The 26,800-nt window shown below is 37.4% G+C and overlaps 1 protein-coding gene across 15 annotated transcripts in view; it reads left to right on the top strand.

Moving 5' to 3' along the window:
* Positions 1–26,800, top strand: part of SEMA5A (semaphorin 5A) — a 353,459-nt gene that overhangs the window by 127,251 nt on the left and 199,408 nt on the right. For all 15 annotated transcript variants that reach the window (XM_075744800.1, XM_075744790.1, XM_075744785.1 and 12 more), the window contains 2 exons: positions 4,963–5,062; positions 19,481–19,526. In XM_075744800.1, coding sequence (XP_075600915.1) covers positions 4,963–5,062; positions 19,481–19,526 — 146 coding nt within the window. The remainder of the gene's footprint in view (positions 1–4,962; positions 5,063–19,480; positions 19,527–26,800) is intronic.

Here is a 26,800-nt window from a genome sequence, read left to right as displayed (position 1 = left end):
TAAAAATAATTTCTGAATTCAGTTCTAAACATACCACTCTATTCCTTATTAGTCATTTCTCAATTTATTTTACTGTTTACGGTAGCTCTACTTTGAAGGGCTGTATGATGAAACTTAGGTTAGAGAGAACTTTACTTTTCATTTGTGAAGTACTGTAGAGCTCAGCACTTGGCAAGTCCTTGGAGAAGGTAAGCCAAACAAGCTGTGACCTGTTGGGCAGATACTAAATTTAAAGTAGAACTGAGACATATTTCTGGACTTTCATTTTTTGTATGAGTATCTAAAATCCTCCTGCCCAGCTTTGATTGTTAACTCCCTTTACCTTTAAAACTCTTTAGGAGACTCCCTTGACCTTTCCTAGGAGCTGAGGTGACTTTGGTGTGTTTGCTTTGCCATAGGTTTATGAGCCATGGCAAACTTTGTTTTCTATTAAATCTAAGCTATTAAACCCCCCCACAAATCCAAACCTGAAACCCCCAGGAAAACCTGTGATTCACGTGCTGTGATTCACGGCATGTGAAAGAGAGCTGTAGCTTTCTCAGAATCCAACTTTTTGATTTATAAGGCTTGCAGGTTTCAGTCCTGTAATAGTAATTATTATTTTTTTTTTTTTACTAAGGGTAAGTATGTCTTGAATGTACCAAAAGGGACCAGCGTGTGTTGGATACCAGCTGTTGTCATGAATGTATGTATACCATGATACAGTTTTCCATGGACAGCTTTAAGTCTGAGACCAATGTCTGCAGAATGGTAAACATGCAGACTTAGTTTTAAGGTGGGAAAAAAAAAGTCCAGGTTGAAGGTATGTCTGAATAAGTGTTTTCAGTATCAGAAGTAAGAGGAGAGCAGCCACTGAAGGGCTAGGTATTTTACTGTGCTGCACATCAACTGAGGGCCGAGGAAAGGGAGGTGAATGCCAAAAAGGGAAGGGTTAGAACTGGAAAGGGGAGGGATGTTGCTATTTGTCACCTGTGATCAGCAGGCAGTATAATTAGGTTACGTGTCAGCAGGCCAGTTTAATTAAACTTACACATTTATTTATGGTACTGTTGTAGTATACAAAATCTATAGCTGTGTTATTTTATAAAGCTTGTCATGTTGCATCTATGTGAAAACCATTAATAAAGTGAAATTATCATTGCTTACTACTTTACCATGAGTTTCTAATTCAAAGAAAAATAATTTGTAGACCTTTAATAGCTCGTTATGCATGTTTGACTCTAAGGAGACAACTGAGAACCGAAAGGTCTTGTTTCACCTAAGGCTTTTCGGGTAGATTTTGCTCTTTAGGTGAATTGATTTAGTTACATAAATTTTCTGTAATGTAACTCAAAGCAGAATGTCACCAATAAGCTTTTACTTTTACAGTTTACATGAGTTTTGATTGTCTTTTCTGTTTGGTTTTTGTTGTTGTTATTGGTTTTTGTTGTTTTCCCTTACAGGAGTATCACAAAGTAGTAGCTGTATCACATAAAGACTTACTCCTGTGTGACATGTGATGCTACTGTGACACACATGAGATACAGTTGCAGAAAGTTTACTGAGAAAAAAATCAACCAGGTGTTGCTGCCGTTTGCTCTTCCTGACCTTATTCCCTCAAGCCAGAACACTGCTGAATGCAGCAAAGAGAGGATAAAATAATTTATATTTTGGAGGGACAGAGGGGAATCGGATTTCAGAGAGATTTCTTAGCAAGTTCTCGTTCTCCTCTTTTCTAGCCTGGGCTTGCCTTGCCCTGCCTGGCCCCTTACCCCTCTGCTCCAAACCTGGAAACGGTCTCAATCACCTGCTTGCTGTACCTTGAAGCTTTAGTGTGCCTTGCTGAGACAGCAGGACAAGTGGAAGAGCATTGCATCCTTGAATCTCAGTCTTCCCTGTAGTCTTCTGGCACCACAATAGCTCTGTGTACTGAAATGTTCCTGACCTACCCATGCTATGGGAACCTACTGCTTTCCTTGTTTTACAGGACACCAAGGGTCTCATTTGCCATACCAGGATGGAGCTGAAGTAATCCTGTTCTCAACTGCTTGCCTGGTCTCTCTTTCCCAGACTGCTGTTTCCACAGTGGGTCTGGCTTTACCTGTGTGCGGATCTGCTGCTGAGCCAATGGACTTTTCAGCTCTGCATATTTGCACACAGCAATACAATTTTTGAATACTAATACGTTGATAGTCTGAGTTGTACTTTGGGAGTTTAGGAGTAGGCTTGTGTGTGATTCTGCAAGATTGTACCTCAGAGGCAGAAACCTCTGGGCGAGAGCACAGACAGAGCGAGCCCAGGAAGCCACGGCTGCTATTTCGAAGAGTATGAATTCCCTCTGTGTGCGAGTCAGCACTTCCAATGGCTTGTGCAACCACGTGGAAGGGGAACGTAGCAGCCAAGGGACTAAATGCATGTCCTGGGTTGTCCTGCCAGCCCCTCTTGTAACCTCTGCCCACTGGCTTGGTCAGACTCCTAGCTTGAATACTCTATTCTGTCTTTAAAGCCCTAATTTTTTCCATAGGATATTTGTTCTGTGGTTTTATCAGTTATTCATCAGTATCATGATTTGTCTGAACTTCTGCTGCTTTATAAAATGGCTTTACATCCAGTTCTGTCCTAGTCACAGTGCTTGATACAAGGAAAAGCAGCCTCTCTGCATCTCTCAGAACTGACAGCTGTTTCTGGCTGTGAGTGTTTGTGTATTTTTTTTCTGTGAAGACCATGTGCATATTCTGTATCCATGCAGGGAATGTCTGAGGGAATTTATGGAGGTTTTAGATACGTTAACTGATAAGCTGATAAACATGATTTTATTTTCTTTTTCTTTTTCTTTTTCTTTTTCTTTTTCTTTTTCTTTTTCTTTTTCTTTTTCTTTTTCTTTTTCTTTTTCTTTTTCTTTTTCTTTTTCTTTTTCTTTTTCTTTTTCTTTTTCTTTTTCTTTTTCTTTTTCTTTTTCTTTTTCTTTTTCATCTTTTTCTCCAGTAAGTGAGATTCTTTAAGACTTACATCTGGATTTTCTCATCTTCATGTCCTATCTAATTTTTCAACTTTTTAGAACTTTGCAATTGATTGTTTCATATTAAATGTATGACTGAAAAGTTAAGGTTGCAAAATCAAGTAAAAGAAAAGTTAAGAAATGCCTCATTTGGGCTTGCCTGTGTAGCCTTATATATATATATATAAATTTAAATAGATAAATAAGTATGTATAAAGCTTTCCAGGCCTATAACATATATATGTGTGTGGGTTTTTTTTTTTTCTTTCCTCCTGCAGAATCCTGCTAGGTTCTATGCACAGCATCTGCAGTAGTAGTTGATGGCAGCTGTAAATATAATTATCTAATATACAACCCCATCCCCGTTCCTGCCCAGTGTTCAGGCCCTGATTTGAGAACCTATCCAGTGCAGATGGAATCAACAATGATTTTAGCTACAAGTTCTGCAGAACATATACAAACTGGTATTACAGGCCTGAAATTGCCCAGATGCAGAAGTTAGTTTCCTGACACCCAAGTGATTGTACTGCACAGTTCCATCTATTTTTACAAAGTATACGATGCTACAGCTTCTGCACAGTGCATTTAATGGTTCTCTGCAATGGCTGAACACATTTTGACACAAAATAACATTTTTTTCCTGGTCCCTCTCCTTAGGAATGGATGACCTACTTGTGCTAAAACTTTAATAGTTAAATTAGGAACAAATCATCCTGAAACAGGCACCAGACATGGATTATTTCAACCCAGACATTTGCAAAAGGAAAAATATGCTCATGAGAGAAGGAAGAAGCTTAGAATGGGTGTAGGCAAACTGAGCTTCAACTGGTGATACCAGTATCAAAAATTACACTGCCATGGCGCTCTCAGGGGGATTGGTGTTGACTGTTTTCTACATGGTCATGACCATATGCTCACCTTTGGTCTTTTTATTGACTGTTTCACATCTGTAGTCTTCAAATAGACAGTTCCGCAGCTCATTCTGCCATGCAGACATAGCCCTCTTCACCTTTCACATACGTTCCAGACCACTGCTTTGTGATAACATAAAAATAAAATAAAATAAATGCTTCACTATCCTGCTAATTGGGAGAGAAACTCTAGAGGATGAGGCTTTTGTACAACTGTACTTTTTTTAAAGAACCATTTATATCCTTACAGCAATTTGATGTATTCTGTGTGTCTGTGTAAAAAGAAAAAAAAAATAAATCATGCTATGTTCCCAGAACAATGTTTATGTTCATATAGCTGTTCCTATATCCAGGTAGTGGAATGCAAAAATAACTACTAATAATGAAAATATTTAACGATTTGGTGTGCAGTTATTTATGTGTTTAACTTTGAAAGTAGGAATAGATTCATATTCTGGATACAAGTAATGCTCCTTGCCAGTTTACAGCAGCTCACCCACTTGTCTGCCCTGTTTTATGTAGCACTAAATTGGTCCAAGAAAGGCAGGTTAAAAACCCAAAAAGTTCACCTGAATGTCAAGCATTTTCCCTTTTTCATCCCTCATGTGTCAACCATTTTATTGTGAAAATTATGAAAAGTGAAACTTGCATGTTTTTCTCATTGTTTTCCACTTGATCGGATCCTTTTCTAAAGAACAAAGTAAAAAATCCCAGCCCCTAATCTTCAGCTGCGTCTGATGCATGGAAAATTAATCGGACTTCACTTGAGTACGTACTAGTGAGTTGCAGTTGTACTGTAGTGTTTTCTGCTTTACTTAAGGAGGAAAAACACATCTGGCTTATAAATCAGACCAAAATTTGAATCCTTCATTCAAGTGTGTATTCGTTGACTGCCTGTTTTACAGTCTTGTAGTGTAAATTACGTGGTATAGTGGTAAAAGTCTCCTGTGTTTCCTTAGAGGATCATAATGAGAAAACTTGCAGCCCCATGGTATCTGCAAATGTGTTGTTGGCTATCTGATGTACTACAATGTGACAGTTACAGTAACAGTTGTATCTCTTCATTGTTTTTAGAAATTGCCCCTTGGTTACATGTGTTCAGAGCAGAAGATGCTGTGGACTTCTCACAGTTAACGTTTGACCCAGGACAAAAAGAGCTTATTGCTGGAGCACGGTGAGAAATCTATTTTCTTTTCATGTTGCATCAAACTGTATTTTTTTTCTTTGTTGATAAGTAACATTGAGCCAAATTCTAACATCAGCTTGCTCTTTTGTGACTCCCCTGCCTTCCAGACCCACTAAACTGAACATTATGTTTATTTCTCTTATTCCTGACCAAAGTTGAAAGATTGACTGCCTGTTATCAAGGATCCTAATAGCTTACACTATTCTGATTCTTAAGAGGACTGTCTGGAGCACTCTTAAACTTTGGATGCTTACAGTAGAACAGGCAGATGCTGTATAACAATGTGACAAAAGTTACCATAGCATAAAATTTACGATGATCCCAAATTTGGCTACACAATATGGCTCTTTGTGCTTGGATGTTTCTAATAATTATTCAGTACAGTGCCAGGAACGATCTGTTAAAGACTGCAGAATTAGCGGTGAAGTTGGTGATAATCATAATTTTTGCACAGTAGGACAGTACTTTGCAAGCTGTGATCAACAGTGACACTGTCTTAGATGTCAACATTGAAGCAGTGACAGTTCTTGAACACCATTTTTTCTTCTCTCAGCATATGAAGTATAGTAAAACATCTTGATTGGCAAAAAAATGTAACTATCTAAACTTATTATTTAAATCAGCCCTCTGAATATATTTTACTCTTGAATTAATGAAGTTCTAGTCACTTCATTTTTCTGTTAGATTTAGCATTGGAATATACTTCTGTTCCCTAATTTGTTTCTTAGTTGAAAATGAGGTTCAACATACAGAATCACAGAATGCACTGCAAGAAAGTTCTTTTTCTGTGTGCCAAGGGAAGTTGCTTAGCTACAGGGGCAAAACTTTCTGAGTGTGCAGATATATATCTATATATCTATATATATGTCTCTGGCCCACCTGAAGTGGGATATCCTGTGCACTCATGTTGATTTTTCTATTCTGTAAGCTGCCAAATGAAATGAGGCATGAGGCTGTCAACTGGAGCTGTTCTGTAAAGGCAGCCAGCATAAGTCAGAGCTGCCTGAGCCTCTCCTCAGTCCCATGGAATCGTGTGTTGGATTGACGCACACTGTATAGATCTCGATAACTAATGAAATTTTTTTTTCCCTCCTCTCTTTTTTTTCTCTTTACTGTTCATCTAGGCTCAGCAATGAATATGCTTGTTTAAATTCGTGCTTTTGATGAAGTCTTTCGAATCACTATGGGATAAGCTTTGAATGATTTTGTTGAATAGTCAGTGACTACAAAAAAATGCCAGCTGCCAATTCTGCCTTTTGCAAAAGACCCAGTACAGTAAAAGCGATAGGATTCATTTGGTTTCTCTAAGTTAATGCTGCTTCACAGCTTCATATCTCTTGTTCTGGCTAAAATTGAAAAATTAAAAATCTTCAGTGTTTTTAAAATCACAGCAGAAATCTTTTTTTTTCCCACAGTCCAGTATTACTGGCTGTTATTTGTTCATAGAATTTACTGGATTTCTCCTTTCCTTATTCTGCATTTTCATTCTAAATTCTAAGCTTTTCCACAGCACTGTTGTGTTTGGCCATGGAGACCTCACTTTAGATTGACTGCACTAGCCAGCAAGTTTCTCTGATTAATACACATTATTGATATTAGTATGTCCTTTTCACTACATATTTTTCTCTTCTTGAAGCATTGTGCCAGACTATATGGCAAAAGTCATTGTATGTCACAGAGTCATAGATTCAGAGACTAGCAACCAGTTGTCAGGGTGCTGTTGTCCCAGAAATTCAAGTGTTACTGATTATGCACTTTTTGCATGGAGTCCCTGCTACCAGGTAAAATGAATTTGTTCACTGTGAACATGATGTTGAGTTTTCTGCTGGTTTGCAGGAGTGGTGTTTGCAGCTTTTCATAGTTTCAACTGGCTGCACTGATGTGTTTTTTTTCTTAACACACTGTTTGTAGTTACCTTTCACCCAGGGCCATCTGAACAGAGCATTAATTTTACCATATTTGCACTATGGCCTGTGGATAAAATTTTAGTACAAGTTTCTTGCACATCTGCCTCACAGGATTCACATATCTGAAGAGCCATTAGAAGAATTCATTTTCTGTCGTAAGCCATAAATGTGCCCTCATAAAGACAGTGAAGAGAATGCACTGTTAATTCCTCCTCCCTGGTGAAATATCTTTAGATATACAGTTATTTCTCTTGGAATATTCCTTTTATTATTATTATTATCTTCTTGTACTAACACTTGAATATTGAAAAACTAATAACTACGTACAATGGGATTTCAGTAAGATCTGAACAGGTAAAATTTCCTGTTCAGTTGTGAAAAAAGATAATTTGTAGCCCTCTTACATGTGTGATGTTGCACGTGGCAAAGCTACAGATAAACTTAGATTACTGTGTTTACACTGCCAAGAGAAGTACTTCCATTATGATTTACTTGTCCAGCATCCAAACAAAAACAGGGGGTGATGCTTGTACCTCTAGGCTTCCTCTTTAGTAAGGTGGTGGTCTTCTAAACCAGAGGAATGATTTTCACAGCAGAAGCTGTGTCCTGGCTCAGCTTAAGTTTATAATTGATTTTTTTCACCTTAGTGGAGTTTAGTGAACTCTTCCCCCAAATTTCTCTGTCTTAGAAACCAAACAAAAGAATGTTGTGAAAATTTAACACTATTGGAAATTCTTAAATCCCTTTTCCATCACTGATATTCACTGAGGGTGATTCTCTTCCATTTTTGAAGTTCTGCAGCCTCTAGAGAGGTTAATGACTTGTTTAATAAGCAAGGTAGCAAAGCTCCCAGCTGGGATCCAGACTGGATTCCCATTGGGAGCCGCCAATGTCATGCAGTTACATAAAAAGACAGGTATGATCCCATGATGCCTCAAAAAGTGTCTCCCATAGTGACAGAGAACTACTGATATTGTTGCACAAGGTCCTTGGGAGACTTTAAATTGTAGTGGTATTATTCTGTTCATATATGCTTAAACAAGGTTAACCGAAATTAGAAAGAGAGATAGGGAAGGGCTGCTACAAGGCAAATGAAGAGGGTTGGAATCATAGTGCAGGAAAACAAAGGCTGAGCATGTGTGTAGCACCTGCCCATAAGTCCATCAGCAGGTACATCTAGGGAAGGAAATAGCTGTGTAAACTACACAGTAGCGTTGGCAGAAAACCAAATCAGTTTAAGTTGGCCATGGGTAATTTAGTCAAGAAACAATGAGTTTTGTCACATTTTACCAGTGTGAACAAAACAAGAACAGAAATATTTTTGTGACAGAGATCTCTAAATGTATGAAAGGGACATTATTTCATAGTATTTGTCATAGCAGGCAATGACCAGGAAGGTAATTACTATTCCAATATTGCTAAGCTTAGTATTGCTTGTCCAGTTTGGGAAATAAAGGTGGTCTTCTAATGTCTGCGGGCATTCTGTTGTTGCTGTGCAAAAATAGATTTTTTACAATTTTATCTGTTCCCCCCACCATTCCCCTGCCTCTGCAGGTTGTCTTCCAGTCTTTGTGAGAAGTCTCTGGTTGATATTTTATTTTGTTCTGCAAAATAACCAGTTCTCCTACAGGTCTTGAGTTGATTAATTCAGAATCCCCTAGCCTTATTTCAGTTTCCTTACACCATGTGCAGCGATCTACGAATGTTACTACTCCAATACTAGCACACAGCTTCCTTTAATCATCCAATCTACCCTGGCACTGGTGTTTCCCTTGTGCTGAGGAGTTGCCTAAGATTTGGAGTGTCTGCCCCCCTGCTTCCCCTCTCCCACCACCCCCATTAGGGGAGAGAGGCTGCTGATCCCATTGACGTTTGGTTTTGGCTCAGTCTGGCTTATTTCTAGAGTGCACACAAACATGTTTCTCTGACCGCACTAGAAACAAGTAGCTGCAGTCCATTTTGTTGTCCACCTTTCAAATTCCTCACAAATCCTGTACCTCAGCTGTGGGAGGTGTCCTTAGTTCTTAGGTCACACTCATACACATTTCCTACCATGAAGTCTGGTGCCTTTTAGTAGTGACTGCTTTAGTTTCTGAATATTGCTATACAGTACAGGTTCAATTATAGCTGCTGTTTTAATTGTAAAAGGAACTAGCACAACTTTCAAGTTTAAGGAGGCGTGCACTTGTCTCTGTCATTAACGCCCTCCAGTGTAAGAGGTCTGCTTAATAACATATTGGGTCTGAAGCATAAGTGTTGTAATACTTTTGGGTTAAAACCATGTCATTTGGTCTTCTGTCAATCTGCTGTGCAAAAGGAGATATATGAGAACCATTGGCGAGGGCTTCAGAGGGAAAGGAGTATCTTTTGAGATGACTGATGACTTAGCCTGAGTCTTAGTAACAACCTATAGTTGCCCTGTTTGCCTGGGACATTTCTGCACAAATTGTCTGTGTAGAAAAATTAATTTAGCTTTGAGAAATGGGGGAGTGAGGTGGAAGGGGGTGGGGACAGACAGGGGAAAAGGCAGAGGGAGAAATTTATCTTGCCTGACTTTGATCAAACAGCCTGAAGTGCATAGTGAAGACAAGCGAAGATTGCAGTTCAATTTATGAAGCTGAATTAAGGGAAGAAGAATGATTTTTAGTATGGTTGCTGGGTTTTAAAATTTGCATTTGAAGAATGTGACAGATTTTTCAGTGTTATGTCAATTGGATCTAAATTTAATGTAAAAGGAACTTTTTTACTTAATAGCTATGTGCTAAAATGTATGAGATTATACAATTATGTAAAATGAAAGAAAAAGATTAATTAGAAACACTCTACAGAGAAAATTCAGTACGGATATAAAACAGTTGTTAGTACATTACGAAGACTATTGGCTTTTGACACAGGGCAATGTAGCTATGTTCCCATGAAACTGTACCTTTAAAAATTGGCCCAGGCATTGTTCTTAGCATTGCATATGACCTGGCAGATAAAAATAAATGAGTTCTCTTGCAATTTGAAACCTTCTAGGGAATTCATTTGTTTTCTTCAAAAAAAACCATATGGCAGGGCAGAATTTACTTTTATAACTAAGTGGCATCAGCGAAGGATTACTCTCAGGGCATTAGCTCAGTAAGCTCAAGGAAATGAGAGACTGCTTGTTTATCTTATTCTGATAAATTCTGATAAAATATTCAGATGAATATTTCTCTGTGTGTTATTTAATGGACTGACTTAGCATCTAATCAAATATGATAATGATTTCTGTAGTTCAAAATGCCAGTAAGCATGGCGATTCATGGATTTCCCCAGGAACAACCTTGCCTTCTTTTCCTGTGTGGAAGCACTGTCCTGCAGTGGGTTTGGGTTTTTTTCTTTCTCTCTTGGAAAGGTCAATTGAGGGGGGAAAAGACCAGCTCAGGGGAAGGATACAGCTGTGTCTGAATTGTCCTGGCAAATTGTGCATTGCCTTTTTTTTTTTTCTCCTCATTCCCTGACAAAGCACTAAGCACTTATCAGCTCCAGTTTTTATAAATTTAAATTTGCTAAAAGTGTTCCAGCCATTTTGGTAAAATGAGAGTCAACTAGAGGCATGTCTCAAACCCGGTAGGTTGGGGCAAAAATGATGAGGTTCCAAATAATTGGTTACATTTTCCTTTTAGTCCATTATTTTTTTCTCTTTTTTTGGTGACTTTTAAACTATTTTATTTTTCTTACTGATTTTATTCAGACTATGCAAGAAGAATTATGTGAGAAGGAACTTGTTTGTTTAAAGAAAACATGAACTCATCCTCCTCTTCCCAAGCCTCTTATGTTTGAAATTATGGACTGGTAGGAGCCTAGATGGAGTTCATTCTTAAGATGTGGTAATTTATTTTTTAAAATTCAAGTTGGGCTAGTTCAGCTATACTTTAAAATTATATAGTTACTTATCAGAAATGGGTCTGAAAGCTATTCAACTATTTTTAATTGGATAATATATATTTAGATGTATCTCACATTATTTTTTACACAGAGCATCCTGATGACAGTGGCTTTCTCCTGTATGTTTTCCTGCAAGTTAATTAAACTTGCTTTGAGGATTATAACTCGCTTTGAGGTGGCTTATTGCCTCAGTCACTCCTTATCTCGCTGATGAAGGACTGTAACAGTATGCCTTTTCACTTAATTAGACGTGTGTTTGGGAACGTTAATTTGAACTATTACCACTACTTGCCATAATAACAGAAAGGCAAATTAAAGGATTCATTAACAGTGGTTTAAGAATCTCTAATAAAGGAATAAATAACTGTACAGGTTTGTTTCTTGCCGTTGTCTGCTCCCAGCAGGAGAATCTGAGAGCTTCTTGTTAATGAGATGCTCTGAGCGCTACATATTGGGAGAATATACAGGCACCAGGAATTAGTGCTATATCCTTTGAATATCCATCTGGGTTTTATTGCTCATTTAACACTTGGTTCAGAGTAATCAATGTCTGTCCTTCGACTGATTGATCTGATCTAATCTAAGGTATGGTTAATGTTAAATCTAAGAGAAATTACCATCCTACTGCTGCAGAAAGAGGTAGGTCCCCCTACTGCTTCTCTTTCCTACCTTGCTAATGGGTTCCTAAATATTTTTGAAAGCTAATGCTTTGTACCTCTCCTGCTCATGCCTTGTTCAACTATGCAATTTTCTCCTCCTTTGCACCAGCTCTGATAATAGTCTGGTTGCAGAGTAACACTAGTCACTTCACTAACCCCACAAAAATTACTCATTTTCTTGTGCTGATTTAATGTCTTGCCATTTTGTTTGTGGAACTAACATAATGCATCATCAAAGGAGCTCTGGCTCTAAATGGAACTTCCTTGGCAGAGAACACTGGTATTTCAGTCTGTGACATCTTTAGAAATTAAATCAGATGAGTGGTGTTCTGAAGGTACCTGTCTTAAATTGAAGTCTTTCAATTGTTGAATGATTGATCTGTGCTAACAGTAGTACATGTCCTGCTGCAGATTATGGCAATTTATGCCTTCTCTTGGTTCCTGGTTAGACTGTTTTCGTATCAGTTAGCTGCTCCTTTCTTCTGCAAGAAATGTTAGTCCAAACATACGCTTTCTGTCCTGCGTCGCCAGAAGTTTGGTCCTTGCTGAACTTGTCTACTTATGTGTGCCTTTACGGCACTGAAATGCAGGGCAGGGAGCTACCAGTCAGCCAGAGGCTGATACAGAAGAAGTCCTAGAGAAGGTACTACTTGGAGCAGCAGTCAGGTCCATGAAAGACTCTCCCCTGCCTCTGGAACATTGGTGCCCGTCGTGGTTTTACCCCAGTCGGCAGCTGAGCACCACGCAGCCGCTCGTTCACTCCCTCCCATCAGGATGGGGAAGAGAATTGGAAGAGTTAAAGTGAGAAAACTCATGGGTTGAGATAAAAACAGTTTAATAGGTAAAGCAAAAGCCGTGCGCACAAGCAAAGCAAAGCAAGGCATTCATTCACCACTTCCCATGGGCAGGCAGGTGTTCAGCCATCCCCAGGAAAGCAGGGCTCCATCACGCGTAATGGTGACTTGGGAAGACAAACGCCATTGCTCCAAACGTCGCCGCCCTCCCCCCCCGCCTTCCTCCAAGCTCCTTATAAACTGAGCATGACGTCATATAGTATGGAATACCCCTTTGGTCAGTTTGGGTCACCTGTCCTGTCTGTGTCTCCTCCCAACTTCTTGTGCACCCCCAGCCATCCCTCTGGCAGGGCAGTGCAAGAAGCAGAAAAGGCCTTGGCCCCGTGTAAACACTGCTCAACAACAGGTCCATAGAACAAAAACATCTCTATATTATCAATGCTGTCTCCAGCACAAATCCAAAACATATCCCCACACTAGCTACTATGAAGAAAAATCAATCCTCTCAGCTGAAACCAGGACAGTGCCTTGCATGAGTTACTGCAGTGCCCTTGGGGATGCACTTGAGTGGCTGCGCTCACCTTGTGAGAGGGCTGCTTGGATGCTAGGTAGGCATGTGGGTCTCAGTCCTCATTCCAAGAGTACAGTCAGAAAACTTAACAGTGCAATGATGCATACTGTGTACATGACCTTCGCATCTCAAAATTTGATGGGAGCAAGATTGCATTTTATATAGAGATGTGTTGACATCATGTGCATACCTTGGTATGCATCCTACTTCTGAATTTCCCATGTACAGAGAACTTCCTCTGAAGGGAAGGGCTCTGTTGGAAACTGATGGCTCTACCAAAAGACTACAGCATGATCACAGGAGGGAAATTCAAGGCTGACTTGGAAAATGTGGGCCATCGAGTTTAGTATCTCCTTCCTTTATGTACCTTTAGCATTAATGTGATTGCTTACATAATTTTTTATGATTTTGATGTTGCAGTTTCTTAATAATAAAAATAGTCCAAGCTTTGGCTAGCTTGGACTCTTTACCTTCTCCTCCTGGAGATATAACAGCAGCATGTAAATTTAATTTCAAATTAATCTTGAAAAGAAAGAGAAGGTTAATATGTTGAACAATTAAATGCTAACAAGATCACATAGGATTTGCATGGCTGTTTACGTGGGTGGTTACGGTACATTGTATGCCCTATCTGCCAAAATATAAAATCTGTGGGCGTGTACTTTGAGATATATGCTACAATATTAAAAAGTATTAAAGATTTGGTCAGCCACAGTTATGAAATACAGGGTTAACATTTTGGTTAAGGTGATATTTCAGGATAAAGCTGAGCCAACAACAACTTATAAAATAGCTGAGTAAGCTCACAAAGTTATCTGGACTAAAGCATAATATTCAGAAAAGCCTTCATCTGCATGCATCAGAGATGCACAGGTGACAAGTATTCTGAGGCCATCTCCAGCTGGGGAACTTGGGTGCTGTGTGTGAGAAGCAGGGGCCAACAAAAGGTGGTAATGCATGTTAGAGAAGACAAGGCATGATGGAACTTCAGGAGGAGAGTGAGCTCCAGAGCTGTGAAGACAGGCCACTAAGGGCCTTTCTGCTTTTCCTGGAGAAGCCCATGGCAAGAAATATGAAGAACTGATGCCTGGCTGTTGTTGGACATCTGTGCAGGAGTGCTATGTTCTAGGGTCTGTAGTCACTGTTGAGGCTGTACGTGGAAGTGAATGTAGTAAGATAATCCTGAGGAGCAATCATCAGAGAAGGAAATCAGATTTTACAAGACTTTTGAGTGGATTAATTTAATTTATAATGAGATTCTTTCCTAATTGATTCCAGTAGTGTTTTTCTTACTCTGCCAAGCTCAGTGTCTCACTGGTCAATCTATGATCACCTGAATCTTCCTTCTTGCCTTTTGAATGTTAATAAAACATAGGCTTTCATTACTCAGGAATGCCTGTAATTTTAGAAATTATTAAAAAAGAGCAATAAGGCCACCAAAAACCACTGTAATTTTTAGGTTGAATTAGCATGACCTGCTAGTGTGGAAATATTTATCTCTGTGTATATGCTGTTTTCACATCTTTAGCATGTATCAGTAAGCTCCTTGTGTCGTTATTCTCATTTGCTGAGACTTCTGTTTCCTGCAAAATGCAGCCAAAAAATAATTTATTGACCATTCTGATTTTCATTATTGTAATTTGACCATTTTCATATAATAGTTCAACTAGACCACTTTGAGGTTTCTTTTATTTCCAAAGTATCATCCGTAGCTTTTTCACAGATTTTCCTGTTGTATCTTAGTATAACCAAATGAATTTTCTACATCATAATTTTTTATTTATATTGATTATCTCCTTTTCTCCTATTCTTATTTCTTTTTATTTTTTGTTTTATTTCCAATCGCTGATTTTACTACACTGCAGAACTAGTTTTACCCAGAACTTTCCAGTCTTGATTGTGGTATTGTGACTTTTTGCTTAATAGTTGGTTCTTACAGAGCTTATACTTTTTATTTTCAGTCTTAATTTTTTTTCCTTCCAGTAAATTGAGTAAAATTTTCTTCTTTCATGTGAAATAATTTCTTGAAAGAAGTGCAGAGGAAGGAATCTTTTACGGGTTTATTTCCAGGACATTTGGCAGCATGTCTGGTCATGCCTTTAGTATCTGAGTTTGCTGCAACCCCTAGTTACTCATTCAGGCTTTCAGTTGCCGATGCATGTGGGGGCTTGGGGTGGGTTTGATGTGGTTTGGGTTTGTTTTTTTTTTTTTTGCTATCTTTTGAGTTTTTCAAAAGCTTAATCTATAGTACATTTTCCTAAGCTGTATGTGCCACTTTAATGTTCTTCTAATTCATGTCTGTGTTTAATGCAACAGTATTTATTGTTGTTGCATTCACATTTTATAGCTCGCTGTTTTGCAAAGAAAAGCATAAAGTGCTGGATTTAACAACCATTACTAGCATGCTATACTTTATGGGTTTTCAATTGATTTTTGACATGGATTTGTTTAGGAACGTACACAAGGTTTATACTTTTTATCTGTAGTCATACTGAATGTATTCACTGCAATAGATCAAAATACGTTGTCATCAGGGAGGTGACTGGAGCATGTTTTTTTGTGGTGCTTCATTCAGTTCCCACTGACACCAGTGGAAGTTTTTGCTATTGGGTTTGAGCAAGTTCTTGATTAACAGGTTTTAGTTATCATAGTTCAGCTAGAAAAGTTGTTCAGTGCTGTGAATGTAAAGCAAAATGCTTACTGCCTACTGGCTATCTGAAGGAATACAGGATGCTGCTTTATCTCAGTTAGTTGTGTATTTTTCTCATTACGGTGTCCTTCTGTTTGCAGATTTATGTAACATATTTGCTTTCCTCATTCATTAAGCACCAAATGGAAACAAATTTATCGATTACCACCAGTGTCAAATCAGTTTTATTCCAGCACGTAAAGTTTTATTTGTCTTGCTTTTATTACCAACATATTTGGACAAGAGACAGGCCTACATGCTAAGACATCTGTATCCATGCTTCAGAAATGTACTTGGTCATTTTTATTTCACAACCTTTGTTTCCTTCAAAGCATAAAAGCACTAGAATAAAGCTAAACAGAGGTTAAAAAAATGGCAATCCAGGGCATAATCTTAATAACATATTGAAAAAAGTATCGTCGCCTATCTCATGAGCAGCATAATGGCTCTGCAGATGTCATGAAAATTGGCATTGACTTTTTCTTTGAACTGCCAGATTTATTAATATCATGTTTCCAGTGTGGTTTTTTTACTGTCACACTTACTTTATTTTTTAAATTTTTCTTATATATGTCATTTTTGAATGAGTCATTGCATGTTAGAGGTGCATGCCTTAGAATGTTAAACTATTGTATTTGTAGAACTAAATGTAGTCCTGCAAGTTTCACTGAAGTGGGCACATTTAGGTTGGAATACCTGTGATTGCTCTCCTGGTGCTAGTTTCCCACTTGTCCTAGCATTACTTATGTAGTCATAGGCACTCTATGCTGCCCATTTGCCTGGTTTACCTCTATGTTGCTAAGGTGTAATGCTTTTACAATGCCCTGCACATCGCTTTTCTTCCTATTACATTTTCTTTTTGCTGGCTTTATGAAGCTGAAAATAATATTTTAATTGGTTATTGACAACCACAGGAAGTTGAAAAATGTACACTAATTAGCTTTGGCTCTTGGCTCATTCACATTAATATAGACATTTTAGTCTCCCTAACTCTTATAGGGTCAATATTTCTAATTTCACACTCAATATATTAATGGGTAGTAGAAGTGTTATGCTCTACTACATAGGATACAAATCTCATGTTCTAGGGAAAAAAACCCACAAAGCTTTCAGCCTCTGTTTTTCTTCAGGATGAAACTGTGTCCATGTAGTTATTAATTTCGAATTTTTACAGTTGGGGACAATAGCTTACTTTGTAATAGGCTGAAATTATGTTCGGATGAAAGACCATGAAAATACATTAATAATTTGATAACTTATTTTAAATGCCATATCAGCGATTAAATCTTCAGTATATATCTCAAGATGAAGTATGCATAGAGATTGACATGACACTATGCTAAGTACTGACCCAAAAACTAAAACTGTGAGATCAGTCTGTTCATATGTTCTGCAACAGCAACTGCATTTATTTGTAGAGTAAGATGGGGCATTTATGTGCCACTCCTGTGAGTCTGAGTTAAGAAAACAGTTTATACCTGCTAAGGATGCAGTTCAGTTTCTCTGGAAGAAAAAAATTGTTCTGATCCTGTAAGTGGAAAAAAGAGATTTGCAACAGCAGTGAAGTTGCAGGTTTCTTTAACTTTGATATCTGGAGTGAAAAAAGCACTATCACTGATAGTTGATGGAAGCTTATATGCAATGAGATGAGGAGCAGACTAAGTATTTATGTTCCCTGCTGAATATTTCTGAGCAAGACATTTTGCAAATATGAAAGTATTTTTTGTCCTTGCGGAGAGGTGTAGATCGGTTAGAAAGACTATATGCATCACTTCTGACGTTTCAGTGAAAGCAAATCACCTTGCACTTAGCTTATGGACGAAGCTTTGTGTAAACATGGTCCTGCAATGTACTGTTTTCTTTGTTTGCCCACTTCAGGTCCCTTCATGACTCAAACCCAAGTATTTTAGTTATTTCTTTGTGGTGATTTATCTGTAACCAATATTCTGTCTTTATTTTACTTATGAATTCTTGCCCTTAATAGCCTGCCTCTTGTGTTTTGAGTAACTCCCTTTAGGAGGAAAGACTTTCCTTAGAAAGAATAGTGACCTGATTCCTATGCATCCACAATTTAAGTAGACCATATATGTACCACAGTCAATAAAGAAATACCCATAGCTGCACGCCAGAGTCCTTAAATAAAGCTGGCCATGATAGTGATTGTGTTTCTGAGATACTTACTTGGAAAGAGAATATTTTTCAGTTTTTGACATAGTTTGGTTTTGTGCCTCCCCCCACACCCCCACATCTCCCAGCCCATTTAAAAAAATTAAGAGACGTAAACTACGGGTCCTGACCATCTGTGCCCATTAGCAATACCTCATGCCTCTTTAGAAAGAATTAGAATTATTATCTCAAATAATGTGGCCTCATTTTAATTTGGATTATACTTCTACCAGTTGCATGGAAGTAATAGTGCAGATAATTTGTGAATATTGCAAATATTTAAATTTAAAGTTTAAATTTACTTATCTCTTTTTTAATCTATTTTTTGTTACTTTAAGTGAATTTGTTGAAATCTTAGAAATTAATGTTACAAATCTGTTATGAATAAACTAAAATTGAACTAAATTATATTAATCTTTCAAAAGTTTCTTCCTTTTTATTTATGAAACATAATCACTTCATAGTGCCAGAATAGTGGCACTCTATATTGGAAAATCAGAATGGCTTTAAATAAGGTCAAAATTAGGCAGAAGAGGACTGAAGAATATTATATATGTGAAAATGTAGTAAAAAAAATAAAAAGACATAATGAAAAGAAGAAAAAGTGGTGTGAGGGGAAACCAAGAAAGAAAAAATTGGGCAGGAGGAGTATGGACATGGAGTATGGAAGAGCCCTGTCGCAGACCTGGCATGAAAGAGAATCTGCACGAGAGAAGGATGTACTGAAATTGATTCGAAGGTGGTGTGGTATTTTTATGAGGGTCATGGACTGGTATCATGAGCGCTACCAACAGAGCTGGTTTATCAGAACAGGTGTGACAAGACAGCTGCTTTAGCTAGATAGACGTAGTAAATTGGGAGGGGTTGTGATAGTGCACATATATCGCACCAATATGTGCCAAAGGAAGTGTTTGTGGTTGGTGGGGCACACTCACCTTTCTGAGAATCCTAACTCATCATTTCCCCAGGTTTCAAGCAGTGCCTTTACGTCACGTCTTGTTTGCCTGAACTCCTCCCGAGTACTTTAGGTGCAATGACACTGCTGTAGAAAAAACGTAGAGTGAGAAATCCCTTTGCAATAAAAGCATAGGCTTTTGGAAAATGTACTTGGTTTATGTATAGCTCCTGCTGTATGTGGAAAAAGATCCTCGGGTTTCAAAGAAATTAGACTTTGTATGACAGGACTTCAATCAGAATTGTGAAGACTTTGTGGCTTCTACAGACACGCCATTATAATGGGATCCTTTGCTTCAGACTTTACGTATCTGTGGTTGAGCTAATTGCATAAGATTTCCATCATTGTGGAGAGAAACGGACAGCTTGAATCTGCCTGTCCTCTTATTCTCATTTAGACTTCTAACACTGGTTGCACAAATTTGCCAAAGTACTCAGTATTTCTTCCCATTGATTCTAAAGTAAGACTGGAGCAATGACGCAGATGTACATGTATGCAGTATAAATATCTACTTTATTCATATGCATCCAGCCCTTCAAGCTGAAAATCTGTTTTAGAAATTGCCTTAGTCCTTAGCCCAAAGGACTGTATGTTAAGACAGTCCCTGAAAAAATTGAGTCCTGACTATCAGTCACTCCTTAATATTTTCCTGTCTTTTATATTCATTATGTTTTTATTGAAACGCCAGTAACACTTTTTTACTTAAACACTAGTAACAATTAATTTTTATCTACTATTTTTTTTTAATCCCAGAAACTACCTCTTCAGGTTGCAGCTTGAGGATCTCTCTCTAATACAGGTATGTTTTATGTTTGTTTTCTTAGTTCCTCTGCATGATGTAGGTAAGCAGATGTTTTAAAGCAGATATTCAAGATATTCATAAGCTTCATAACTATAGATAAATATGCATCTGTGTTTTTCCTGTTTGTGGCCTCATATTATATAAGTCATATTATCCATTTTAATTCCAGATTAGCCTTTGTCCCAGGCCATACAGACCTGATGTTACCTTACCTTACTCTCTGCTTCTCTGATTTTGTTTGAGTGTATCTATAAAAAAAAGAAGGCTGGGAAGAAGGATCATGTTCTCTTAGAAAAAGTTCCAACTTATTATTGTGCAGCTTCCATATTTAGAATTTATTGTTGTTATAGAGAAAGATATTTTTTAAAATAATGATAAATAAAAAAAAAATCATTCATACTTGCTAAAGTTAAATTAGGCAAACAAACCAGCAAATTTTCAAGGAAGAAATACAGTGTGAACACAGATATCACAATCTCATTTTGTATATTAGGCAGCTATTGATTGTTTAAAACTTGTTAGAGCTTGGAAGGTGAAAGAAAGTTTTTTAGAGGCAGCTAGGCTTCATGGAAATGTGAGAATCCCTGATCAATGTATTTTACTCTGAACATCATCTGACTTCCATATACCAGCAGTCTCATCTTCCCTCAGTCTCCTGAGTGGTGTTCCTTGCTTAGGTTTTGTTGGTATTCTCTTTCATTATTTTTAACTTTGGCACCATTTCTAACTCTCATCATTCTTGTGTTCTTGGCTGTAAAAGTTATTTTAGTAAATTTAATTAAGTTGGCTAACTTGCTAAGGTGTGGAAATAGAAAATCACAATGAAATAGCCATGTATAGTTTTTCATCGTCTTTTCATTTGTGCAATTTAAAATTAACTAGAATCAGTACTGTGCCTATTATTTCATGAAGTAGTACTATACAATTGAATATGGAAAAGTAAAATGCATTCAGGTAAGTCTGTCCTTGTGATTTATAGAACACCTTGTGTATGCTTTAATTAGGCTTGCAGACTTCCTTATCATCCCAGACTACTAGAAACAAGATCTGAAGTTTGCTTATAATTATCCAAAACTGCAGTATTGATAAGTGTTTGATTTTGTTGCTACTGCTTAAGGCTGTGACACACCATGTACTTTTAATATCCAGAATTCAGACTGTCTACTTTCGCCTCATGTGACGTACTCAGTATCCTGGCAAATAATTTGGGTTAAATCCTGAAGATTCTTCTTGAGAGGCTGTGCTCAGAGGTATCTGATGGTGCTGTTGTAGTTTATTCTGCTAATTCATAGATTGAAGTTCACAGTTTTCCTCTGTTAGGATAAGTACCAGTAGGCTGAATTCACTAATGAGGGAGAAATCTGTAGATTACAGAGGTTTATAATTGTGCTGACTGACTCAAACACTCTCTCACCCTAATCAGCAAAAAAATATTAAATGAGGACAGAAATCATACTGTTGATGTTATACGAGGTTGCTAGGTTTTGGTCTTACGAACGTGCAGAAACCTTTAAACAGTCAGTCTTCTCAAGCTGACTTTTGATAAACTTTCTTATGCTGTCTTCAATGCTGTACCACCACTGTTTTGCCTCTGTATCTTCAAACCTTTTTCCACAACCATTTAGGGAGATTGTATTTCTAAACCAAAACCAAAGTATGTAATTTTTTTTTTTCCTTTCACCAGCATATCTTTACCACCCCTTCTCCAGGTATTTAAGGTTTTTTTCCCCTTATTTTCAAGCCTACTGTTACGACTTCTTCATGTTTGTCCTTCACAGATCTTCTCTTCCTCTTCTTCCTCTCTGCTTTCCTTCTGTTCTGTTCGAGTGCCCCAGGACACCCCTTATCCAAAAGGCGTGCTTCCTTGGATGTGCCAGTTATGGCAGCTCCAAATCAGCTGTGAGGTGGCTGAAGCCTTTGTTTTGATGCAAGTAAGCCAGGATGTAAGGTGCATTGTTTAGGACTCTCAAACTCATTACACAACACACTCGGATCATCTTGTAATCTGTATGAAAGTGTGAAGGTAGTCAGTGATCTCCTAGTCATAAAAGTAGGTTTGGGAGAGTTCTCGAGAGGCCATGTAGACCCTCCTGGTCCCTGAGGGCAGGAACAGTGGTCAGCGCTGCTGCCCTTACTGGTGGTTACTTGTCTGAACTGTTCTTACAAATCTTCAGCCTTAAAGATCCACTACCTTTCTCAGCCTTTATTGGGAAATGTTAAGACACGAAGACAGTCTCTGTCTCACGCTGGGAAGTATGAAAGCTTTAGTAATGAAAGAGACAGTAACCATTCCTGTGGAAACTTGGAATTCAAACTTACCGGCTACCAGCCTGAAACCCACGAAGAGTGTATTTACCAAATGATTCACCAAGATTGACAGACCTTTCAGATAAGTTTTGTTGGATCGATAGAATCCTAACCGTGACCCCAATCATCCCAACATGTTGTATAGGATTACCTCAGGTATAATTGAAGTAAACTTTGATTCCTGAAACTTTAGGGAATGTGAAGTTTCTCTCATTCACATGTGATGAAAGAAATATTTTGAATAGAGTCAGAGGATATAAAGTTTATCAATTTAGCGATTAAAACTTACGGTATTTTGAAGCTCCGGATCTTTCAAACATGAAACTCTATTATGATTGAGGGAGGTAGGAATAAAAGGAGAAGCCAAGTAAGTTATATGAAATCCTTGCAAAACAGAATGATGGAATTTCACAGGAGAAATAAAGCATACTGTGGTTTAACTGGTTAATACTGTATGTGCTAGTTAACATTTGTTTGACAAGGGATTGAACACTTTGACACTTTATTTACGGGCTGAAGAACTTTTCTTTTAGCATGTTTTTCTTCATGCAATTGTTGTCATAATAATAATGTAAAAAACAGTTTAATTCTTCTATTTATGTTGTTCACTTTGATTTCTTTGCATGAACCAGCCTTTGTAAAAACATGCAGATGTTTCAGAAGCTTATAAACTATGTTTTTGCATCTGGAAGAAAAGGCGCACGGTGAAGTGCTAGCTGTAAGAAGCTTTCAGTGTAGCATAATAACAATATGAAAGAACTAGAAACAAGACAACCTATAAACCTGTTGTTCAATTGTTTTAGAAAATTGCTCAAGTTCTATCTTTGCTATTGTGTGTCTAAAGCAGGGGGGAAATTGCTGACTCTTTCTCATGCACAGCAGGTACTTCCAGCATAGAAGCAAGGATGATTGTTGCAATTTGCATCTTTTCTACAGTTTTCAGTTAGACTTTTATAACTGTTTCTTTTCTTTACATTGATTTTTTTTTAATATTTTTTTTTTGGCTTGATTCATCAATTTAATCTTTCTTATAGTACATTTCTATCTGGAAAATAAAAGGAATGCTTAAACTTGATCTTGACTGTTGATACACTTCAGTTATTTTTGTATAAACAAGTTTCCTCGTCTGTCATGCTTAATTGTCTGGTGGAATGTATCATTAGTTTGTCCACCTACTGCTATTATGAAAATAAAAGGCTTCATGTTACATGTAACAAATTGGAACAGTAAGAATCATTTAGTTATAACAAAAGCATCTTTGGAAATATTTTGTTTACAAATTTTCACATTTTTAAAAAAAGACATTTTATAAATAAAGTATTATTTTGGAATAATATCAAACATAGCAATATTATCAGGTATTGTTTCACAATAGGAAAGTTCTCTAAAAATGAATAAAGAAAATTTTGCAGAAATTATTTTGGGCCAAAATATGTGTGTGCCCTGTTTTCTACAAGTGTATATCTGGAAAATAGTTTTGAAACACAACATAACCTTTCTTGAAAAAAACCAACAACTAACCACAAAGCCAGACGGCCATTTGAAATGCAAGTTCTCACAAAAGAAATGCAGAACGGAGATTCATGTATTAAAAGGATACCGTTTCCATCAGTTTAGAGAAAGTTAATCCCTTGTAAAAGTGAGGGTTAGAGTGCTACTAGCTTGCATCAGACAGGATGTGTATCTAAACAGGAGCTAGGGCTATGCAGTGAGACATCATTGCCCATTGTGTGTGCATCAAAGTTGTCATCCCACATGTCATGGTTCTGTGCTCTGTACTTTAGAGGAAAAGCCTGTTGTTTGAGTAAGCACGTTTCATATGATAGTGTCTGTAGCAAACCAGTATTTGATGTGTCTCAGCAATTTCCTTTGTGTAGTAGAATAAAGAAGACTAAAACGAGTGAAAGCCTTTTAAGCTCTTGCCGGAGAAGCCTAAGAATCAAATTGTTCAAAGCTTACTGTTGGAACAATGCGTCCATAGTGGATTAGGAAAGAAGCACTCATTGGGCTCGGTGGTTGTAGAAGGAGAAATATTTTATACCTCTCACTGCGCTATAGTAGGCTCAGGGACATAGAAGGCCTGACTTGACTCTGCATGGTTTTATTTTACGAGTTTTGCTTTATTATAGCTCACTTCAAGTAATAGTAGAATAATCCATAAAAGCATTGGCCAAGATGAAGGCTGGTTTTCCTGAAAACTCTTTTATATTCCTTAAAATATAAAAGCAGAAATCTGAAGAGCAGTGTTTAAGTGAATAGGTTTGTTTTCAAAAATGTTTTTGAAAAAGATCCCTAGCCAATGTCAGGATTAATAGTGGGGCTTTGACATAATGTAAAGGATGGCTCTAACAAGTGTCTATTTTTCACCTTTTTTTTTTTTTCCAAATTCTTTGAAAGGAGAGCTTCTAAATTCAAACATTTGTTTGTGTCTACCTACATGACAAGTTTGATGATGTATCTGTAAAGAGTGAAAAGCTAATACATGTTGGCTTGTAAAAGTGTTTATAAAACAATTGCCATAAACATTTTTACAAGCCAGCATGTATAAGCTTTTTACAGACCTGATAGAACATATGCATCTTTGCTTCATCCACAAGATGAACTTCTTTACAAACTCAGGTTGTTAAGGCATTTACAGGGCACATGCTTGAGTTTGCCTTTCTCATCTGAATATCCCATCTGTGAAGCCTATTCTCAATTTGAAATGCCCAGAGGGTTGAATATGAGCCTATTCCACCTGTTCCTGTAATTACATAATTTTCCCGAGATTTTACTCTCATGTTGAATCTGCACATCTTTAAGTTAGAAATATACATACCTCAAAGTCCATTTTTAAAGGCAATTTTAGCCCCTAGTTTACTGCAAGATTCAAATTAAATTCTTTGTGGAGGTGTTGTGGTGTAACCTGGCAGGCAGGTAGAACAACCACACAGCTGTTTGCTCATCCTCTCCCTTCCCCCCCACCCCCGCCCTGCTTTGGGATGGGGGAGAGAGTCGAAAAGAAAAAAAAAAAAGGTAAAACTCATGGGTTGAGATAAAGACAGTTTAATAGGACAGAAAAGGAAGTTGGTGATGATGATGATGATAATAATAAAGAATATACAAAACAGGTGATATACAGCACAATTGCTCATCACCTGGAACCAATGCTCAGCTAGTTCCCAAGCTGAACTGCCTCCCAGCCAACTCCCCAGTTATGTACTGAGCATGATGTCATATGGTATGAAATATCCCTTTGGCCAGTTTGGGTAAGCAGTCTTGGCTGTGACCCCTCCCAGCTTCTTGGGCACCCCCTGCCAGTATGAGAATCTGAGAAGTCCTTGACTGTTTGGCAACAACTAAAACCAGCAGTGTGTTATCAATGATATTCTCATCCTAAGTCCAACACACAGCACTATACTAGCTGCTAGTCAGAACATTATCTCAGCCAAAACCAGGACAGCAGACTAAGAAGGTTGGAGGTTCTTTTTCATGTGTTTTATTCAACTTTCAATTTTGGAATTTCGAGGTTTTGGGGTTTTATAGATGATATAAATCTAGATATATGTGTGTGTGTGTATATAAATATATGCACCCATTAACGAGGCATTCAAGGAAGTAAAGGCAAGACTGGATATATGAGTTGTCAGGAAAAGGAGCTACTTTGGAGAATGAGTTTTACCAAAGGGTGTTCTTGCTGGTGTTTACATGTGTCAAGAGTGTCTGAAATACCTGTTACATATGATAGTTCACTTTTATGTGAGTCATTAATGGCTAGATAGTAGGTTAAATAATGAGTAAATTGTAATATACTTTGAATATCTACTTTGTGTTTATCTCAGTTAAACAAAGGGGCAACCTAACTTTATGATTGAGGATTTTTACAAATAAATTCATATGTATAACCTGAAACACTTTTATAAATTTTTACCTTAACTGTAATACAGAATATGATTTTTTAACAACACTTGATATTTTTTTTAAAGAATCAAATATTTACCAGCATTGCGATCTCACTTTCAAAATAACAATTGCTTCTTGTTAGTTTTATAAACTGTGATTATATTATGTCTTTTGTGAGAGGCTTTCATATCCTTAGTTTGTCTTTTTGGCCAAGGTGGTATTTGTCCTAATCTAGAGAGAATGGTGTTCCAATAGAAGCACACATCACTCAGACTCTCCTTACAGTTTATTTTTAGGACAGTGCCCTAGGTTCACTTGGCTATGAAAAAAATGAAAGCTTGTAAGAAGTCATCACATAGAATCAAATCGTAATTTATGGTTATATTAAAAACTCTCATTTATAATCAACAACTTCAGAGATAAAGGTAAGGAAGCTAAGCTTTAATCTTTTAATCTCCTTAATTTGTTTAGTTGCAAAATGAATAGAACCCCTTAAAAGGCAGCTTGATACATTTTTCTAAAACTTTCATTCACCATATTTCAGTCCATTTATTTTTTGTGTTGTATGCTACTTACAGTCACTAGTTATGTAATAGATTTCTAATTTATGACATACATGAAAGAAACCTAATGAATCATCATTTTATTTGGGGGTGAAGATGACTGTGCAGAAAAGGAGATGCAAGCAAAACTTTCTCTAATTTCACACTTGAAGGCATAAGGGAACTAACCTAAGGATGTCCTTAACCTGTGACAGCCATGAGTTGGCAATATTGAAATGCAAAGTAGACTGAAATTTAACATTCAATTTGGGTCCCTAAGTGGGGAAAAAACCAAAGAAAGCAAATTAAAAAACCCTCTGTTGGATTCTTCTATGCCTGGCATCTGCTTAAGGGTGAGGGGAATAGAGAGTATTACTCCCTATTACAGATGTTTTTTCCCCTTCTTTATGCAGAGGAAGCATCAGCCACCAAACATGATTTCTGCTTGAGCCCTTCCTGTTTGTGTCTGGGACGTGAAAATGAAAAATGGATAAGCAGAGCAGATAAGTTAGTATTACTTTTGATGCTGTTTGAAGTTCC

The sequence above is a fragment of the Balearica regulorum genome, chromosome 2 (assembly GCF_011004875.1).
Source record: "Balearica regulorum gibbericeps isolate bBalReg1 chromosome 2, bBalReg1.pri, whole genome shotgun sequence".
NCBI lineage: Eukaryota > Metazoa > Chordata > Aves > Gruiformes > Gruidae > Balearica > Balearica regulorum.
Note: the sequence above shows the minus strand (reverse complement) of the source record. Positions and strands in the feature narration are given on the sequence as shown.